This window comes from Rhinopithecus roxellana, chromosome 4, assembly GCF_007565055.1.
Source record: "Rhinopithecus roxellana isolate Shanxi Qingling chromosome 4, ASM756505v1, whole genome shotgun sequence".
NCBI lineage: Eukaryota > Metazoa > Chordata > Mammalia > Primates > Cercopithecidae > Rhinopithecus > Rhinopithecus roxellana.
Genome location: NC_044552.1, coordinates 54,106,702 through 54,114,144, shown reverse-complemented (window position 1 = coordinate 54,114,144; position 7,443 = coordinate 54,106,702). Strand labels below are relative to the sequence as shown.

Genomic DNA, 7,443 nt, shown 5'->3' with positions numbered 1-7,443 from the left:
TTTAAAATAACTTAAAATTTACTAAGACACCAATAAGTAGCATGATAAGAATCATCTAATAGCGTGTGGAAACATTAAAAACATGAAACAAAGCAAAACAAAGCAAAAAAGTTACTTCACATTATTTCACAATAATGTGAAAAAAAATAAATTCACATTATTATTATTGCCACAAGCTATAGGGATTTACCATACTTCTTTTTCCTCCTCAACCTAGTCTCCCTCTATTCTACCTTTTGAGCTTATTCTTGAAAAAAAAATCAGTTATTTTTATTTTCATAATTCTTTCAAAAAAGAGAGAACAAGTATAACCCGGAAGTATAAGCAACATGAGAAAGTTATGAGGATTTCATAATCCTTCAAATTTCTTGCAACAATTTTTACTAGTTCAGGGATCACATGTCTTAACAACTCTGTCCCCACTCCTGAGTCTCCTCAAAGAATTCTTGATAGTACTTCACTAATGACTCATAATATGCTTTTCACACTAAATAAGGAATTGGCCCCAGAATCTCACTAAACGTAGTGGTCCCATCATGGATTTTCTTCTCCATGCTGCTTCTATTCCTGAATTCAAATCCCTGCTTTGTATTCTGATTCTTTCTCCCAAGCAAGCACAATGTTTATAAATATTTCAGGCTGAAATATATTTTATTTAATTGTTCATTCATTATAGGTATGCATGCACAGAAATTATAGGTCATTAATGGAGTGATAAAATAATGAGAAGACTTTGTTAAGATGTATCATCTTCTTGTGGATGGATTTCTTCAATGACTTGAGTCTTTAGGGTACCATTCTTGAGTCCCTACTGAGTCCTTTGGGATCCAATTATTTGGGTCCATAGGGTCACATTTTCTCATGCAGCAGTGAGTTGTAGGTCTTTCACAGTACGAAATCCTAAGTTCACTATCGTCACATTGATTTTTACATCGACCGCCAATCGCTATACATGCCTTCCACCTATTAAAGATGATATGGTGCCCTTCACTTCTGGCTGAAAGAAGGCAAGAACAGCTGGAATTAGTAATCTAGGTGGGAACTCCCAAGATTTAAAAGAAGACACGGAAGTAATCACAGACAACAGAGGAGAAATAAAGGAAATGGATATTTGCTTTAATTTTTTTTGGTCCATATCAGAGCAGATCAAGGAAATCAACAAGTATACAGTTCCTAAACTAGAGGTTCCATTCCTATGCATTTTAAATAATTTCATAGTGACTCAATAAGGGATTTCTGAAGGGCTGCAATTTATTAATCTTCCTCTGTCTGTCTTGCTCATTGACTAGAATCATTGGATATGAGTGGGACGATCTCCATCCTCTCATTTATCATTAATTCTTAGTACTGTTCTGTGGTAAATGTTCTCTTCCTTTTTAAGATTCCATCGTTCTTTTTAACCTGACTTGAGCAGTTCTAAAATATTGAAAGATACAATTTTATTTTCCTGAAATATCTCATCTCCTCTTGGATCTGCACCCTAGAGTCAAGCACAAGAGAAGTTTTGCTTAAAAAATAGACACTTTGGGGTGATTAGAATAAGGAAATAGTAAATAACCACAAGCTGAGGACATAGTGAACATTTCAGCAAGGCTCATAATTTTCTTTTTACTTTGCCATTTTTCTCTTTCATCGTGAAGTTTCCAGTGCTATAGAAAATTTTAAAAAATGTCTCTAATCTCACTTTACACCATAATTTCTTCAACTTTGTAACTTCCACAATTATAAGGAATGATATATGTATCTAGATAGAAGGTCTCTCTGTCACTAACAGAAGTTCTGATCTGTCATTGCAGGTATTCATTTATTCTCTGTATCTCCACAGGATAAAACTAAAAATAAATGGTGCATATCACTGGAAAGCCAGGTTTTGAATCAATATAATAATTTTTTAAATTAATTAAAAAGTTTAATAAAAATTCTGGAAGAGACTATCTTAGAAAGTACATATCTACCATTACTGGACTAATACAAGCATGCATTGCTGGACATATTTCAGAAGGTGTATGAAAATGAGCAAGTCCTTATCACTGATGCATTGATAAGTATGCTTTCATCTCAAAAACCTTTTTATTCTATAATTAACCAATTTCGTGTCCATCTATTTAAATAAAATACATATATATCATTTTATACAAAGTAGTAATATTACCCACAAATTTTGCAGCAATAATTTAAAATAACTGAGGATTTTGAGACTACACTATCAGAGGATATTCCTTTTACCATACTCTGGATTTGCAATGATGTGTACCAGTCACCTAGGAACCAGCACTTTATTCAGTTATCTTTGCTAATAATTGTATTTTATTTGTAAATAGTGATAGTAATATGAATAATAGTAATAATAATATTTCAAGCCCACATTTACCCTGAGATATGAAAGGTACATTTCATAATCAGATAACCCCAGCATAGTTCTGTTCACAAAGAAACATATCACAAGGGGTATTTCCTTCTGAGAGAAGGAACACAAAATATAAACGCAGAGCTGAATGCAGCACTGTAGATGAAATAGCCATGAGGTTACTACCTACATCAAGAAACAAGATATTACTAGAAGCTCCACACCCTCTCACCACATCATAACCCCCTCCATCTCCCCTAAGAATAATCACTGTCCTGAATTAACACTAACTTTCTTACTTAGCCTTATATTAATATTTGTATTCCTCAGGTATGCATTCTTTAGGCCTGCTTTTGAACATGTATACACATAAAATATGTATAAATCTAGATATACACACAAATATATATATATATACATACACACACAAATAAATGTGTACATATATGTATATAATCAGGTGTCACGTAGGGACAGGGATAGGTTTTGAGAAATGTGCCATTAGGTGATTCTGTCCTTGAGCAAACACCATAAACTGTACTTACACAAACCTAGATGGTACAGCCTATCACATACCTAGGATATAAGATATAGCCTATTGCTCCTGGAATACAAACTGGCACATGTTACTGGACTGAATACTTTAGGCAACTGTAACATAATGGTAAGTATTTATCAATCTAAATATAGAAAAGCTACAGTAAAAGTATGGTATTATAAGTATGGGACCGCTGTCCTATATGCAGTCTGACATTGACTGAAACGCTGTTTTGCAGCACATGACTGTTTATACTGATAGTCCCAGAATTACAATAATTTGACTCAATTTTTCATCCTCAGAATGGGGCAAAACAGATATACATTCAGTGGAGATCAAAGTATAAGTACACACACAACAATGCTGTTTTTCACTTTCAGTACATTATCAAATACATTCCATGAGATATTCAATAATTTATTATAAAACTCTATGTTAGATGATTTTGCCCAGTTGTAGGCTAATGTAAGTATTCTGAGCATGTTTAAGCCAGGGTAAGCTAAGCTATGATGTTCTGCCAGTTAGGGTGTATCGAATCCACTTTCAACTGATGATATTTTCAACTCAAAATGTCTTTAACAAGACATAATCCCATCATAAATTGAGGAGCACTGTGTGTGTGTGTGTGTGTGTGTGTGTGTGTGTGTATCTTAGAGAGACAGAGAATCATACAGTTTGTTTGTGTCTGGATTTTAAAATTTATATTCATATAATTCAGCTTTGTGGTTGGATGTAGTTTTGCAGCACTGATTTTCATTAATATATAGCATTCACTTTCTTTATCTAATAAACTTTAGATGATCATATAGGTTATTTGATACAGGGAGAATATGGCTGCTCTTAACATTCTTGTACTATTTCTTGAAGCATATTTAATAATCTTCTGTTGGGTAGATTTCAGATTTTAAATATTCTGTTGAATGTATGGTGGTAGTTTATCATGGTTTAAATTAGCATTTTCTTGATTGCAAGTGAGGATGAGCACTTTAAGGAGGTTGTTTATCCACTCTTTCAAGTGGCTTAGGTCTTTTTTTCTATTTCTACTGAATTACCTCTCACTTTCTTATTTATTTATTAGAATTTTAAAATACATTCTAGATTTAAGCCCTTCGCTAGTTATATATGTAGCAATTTTTGTATTGTACTCTACGACTCTACTAAACTGATATACAAGAATTGAGGGAAATTTTGCCATTGAAGTGATGTAATGGACAAGAGGGAAGAGCCTTTACAGCTTGTGGGTCCTAAAACATAGGTTTGAAATAAAGGTGAGCCTGCGGTTACATGAGCTGGTCAGGTACTGAGTGAACCTGGAGCCTGTATCCACAGAGGCCGGCCTCGGGGCTGAGTCCACAGGTCCTTACCTGATGACTATGGCTGTGGAGCTCACCTTGTTCTTGGACAAGCCTGAAGCCTGGGATTCAGCTTGGTGCTGGGGGGGGAATCCAGAGCCCAGGAACACTGAGGCCAGCCTAGCTCTAGAGAAACTCTGGAAAATGAGTGTGATTATTGGGCCTAGCCTGAATCTGTGGGTGTTGAACTAGCACTAGGGCTACTGGGCAGGCCTGGAGGGGCAGTGAGCCAAGACTTGATGGGCTGACCTAGAGCTAGAGGCTGTCAGATCCGGCCTTGTGCCCGAGCAGACTTGGAAGCTCAGTCTTCAGGTACTGGTCTGAAGTCTGAGGCCATGGGGGCCTGCTGGGTGCTGGGTTCCACTTAGAAAGGCCATCCAGTGTTGGGGTCCAAGGCTAAGTTCTATGGTCATTTCCCTCTCTGGCCTCCACAGGGAGGGTATCTGTCTCCAGGCTGTGCTATCTAGGCTTGGGAGAGAGGTGGCATGAGCAATGTGGCACTGTCCTGCCTACCCTCTTTAATGTATCTTTTCTTATTTCTGTAATCTACCCAAGTGCTGTGATCTCTCACCTGGTTTCCTTAGCTCTTGTGAAGGCATTTTCATGCATGGATAATTGTTCAAATTAATGATTCTGTAAAGGACAGAGCACTGAAAAGTCCCATTCCAACATCATACTGATATCCAGTGAAATTTAATCAAAAAGAATTATTTTAAAGCTAAGTTCCCAGTCCCTTGTCTAAGCTTTTGTTGGCTCAATTGCCTTTTTGAGTTGTCTTAATTAAACCGTGCTTTAAGATAAAGAGAACACCTTCATCATTCTTTTCATATAACAATATACTTTTTATATCCAAAAATGTCAGTATTTTGAACAGTAGTGATTGATAAAAAATAATTTTGCCTTGGCCGGGCGCAGTGGCTCACACCTATAATCCTAGCATTTTGGGAGGCTGAGGTGGGTAGATCACCTGAGGTCAGGAGTTCGCAACCAGCCTTGCCAACATGGTGAAACTCTGTCTCTACTAAAAATACAAAAAATTAGCCGGGCATGGTGGTGGGAGCCTGTAATCCCAGCTACTCTGGAGGCTGAGGGAGGAGGATTGCTTGAAACTGGGAGACAGAGGTTGCAATGAGCCGAGATCGTGCCATTGCACTCCAGCCTGGGCAACAAGAGTGAAACTCCGTCTCAAAAAAAAAAAAAAAGAAAAGAAAAGAAAAAATTGCCAGCTCTTGGGTAGGAGGGAAACTGAGACAACAGTGTAACTCCTAAGTACAATTGCATTAAAACATTTAAAAAACTAACAATGTTGCTGAAAACAATGATTAGAGAAACTTTCTTCATGGAAATGATAAGGGCATTTGCCTAGCCAGCACTTCATCCAAAAAAAATTCAGCCTCTACAACCTTAAAACAAGATTTCTTTCTTGTTTTAAACATGAAATTCAGCCTTCATAAAGCTATGAGGTGAAAGACAAGAACATATAGGTAAACAGGGACTGGGGTAGAAAATATACTCAGAATATTTATTTCATTTCAGTAGAAAAGTATTGATTAAAATGTGCAAGACACAATTCTACTTATTTTATTTTACCTGTGCTGATTTTCTCTGTCCCATGTCATGCTTTTTCAAATATTGTGGAAGACGTATTTGTCTTTGAGTACATTTTTTCAAGCTTCAGTCTACATATGGTAATAATTTCATAGGAGTGCTAACAGGTTGGTAAGACCTCACTGTAAAGTAAAAAAAATTACTTTAAAAGTAGAAAAAAAATTTTCAGAAATAAAGACACAAATGTATTTGCCTCTATTTAATGGTCCTATAGATTATAAAAGGTTTCACAAAATGATAAACATAAAGTATACATGTTTAAAAATCCAGTTAAATGAATAAATGACTTGACTATTAATGAGTTCACCTTGCATGGCTATTGTTAGGAAAAATAAATCAATACAGGCAAAATGCAGAACAAATGCTAGCTATTAAAATCATTATTTAGAAGAAAACCTATCAGTGTTTATTGAAATCTGTATAATTCTTTGCATCTCAGAAAAGTTCTAAATATAGAGGGAATTCTAATAAGCATGCTTTAACTAACTTTTATAAAGAAGAAAAATTATTCTCTGACATAAATAAACTGCCTTTTTGGTTTACATTATTAATTGAAGTTCATCTGCTTGTTCCCTTTTGGTGAGAAATTATCATCTAAAAAGCTATTTATGTTTAAATGTTAGGGCAGGGTAGTAGTAAACGAATGAATTACTACAGATTTATTTTAAGGTTACCTCCTCTGATCTCAATACTGACAGATAGCTTGGTAATCAGAGAAAGCAGCAAGATAAAGAAAAAGGAGAATTAAACTGGAAGTGAGCAGTAGACAAGTGTAGCTTTTCTCAATTGTTAATATAATACAATTTGAAACTTTTAGGAAGGCATTTTATCTGATTAACCTCTGCTATAAATAATATCAACGTGGGGAATCAATGATTTCCCAGCATAAATCATAACTTTCCCAGTTTTTTCTAATCTATTAATAGATCAAATTCAGTTAAATTTGAGTGTTGAATAAATGCACATTTCATGAATCTATGAAATCAATGTAGCATTATTTTCTTCTCATCATTTACATATATGCATATATATGAATGTATATTTTTATGTCATTAAGGTGAATTACAGCCTTTTCTAGGATGTTGTGTTTGAAAAATTATTCAAATATTTTTACCTGAGAAATGTGAATAAACATAATGTAACATGGTGATGGTATTAATAAAATGATTTTATAATGTAAATTCTACTTTAAATATCCCAGTTCCCCCACTTTAATGCTGGCCCCTTGATCCCTCTAGCAATAATATTCATATTACCTGGTGGAATAAGGACAGCAAAAAAAAGCAAAATACAGAAAAATAGAAAGATCTTCATTGTAAATGATTTCTTGCTATAAAACAGTGTACAGATCATTTGTCTGACTCAGCTGTTGTTGAAACAAGGAAAAAAAAACTTTACATTTAAAGAATTCTTCTGCATAGTTTTGACTACTGAAGCTTATTAAGAGCAAGAACATTTCCATGCTTGGTGAATAGTGCCATATTCAAAGAGATAGTGACTAGAAAAACCTGCTTTGTCACATAAAAGTTACATCTGCTGATTTCTCTTGCAGTCAGTTTCTTTAAGAAACTTTAACAGCTACAAGAATATGGGTATAA

The 7,443-nt window shown here is 34.9% G+C and overlaps 1 protein-coding gene across 1 annotated transcript; it reads right to left on the bottom strand.

The window, feature by feature from the left end:
• Positions 1–770: 770 nt before the first annotated feature.
• On the bottom strand, positions 771–7,159 carry DEFB112 (defensin beta 112). The gene is made up of 2 exons (XM_030928401.1): positions 7,102–7,159; positions 771–997 (listed from the first exon to the last, which is right to left on the bottom strand). Exons 1-2 carry the CDS (start codon positions 7,157–7,159, stop codon positions 771–773), a joined length of 285 nt encoding a protein of 94 aa, XP_030784261.1.
• Between the last annotated feature and the right edge of the window lie 284 nt (positions 7,160–7,443).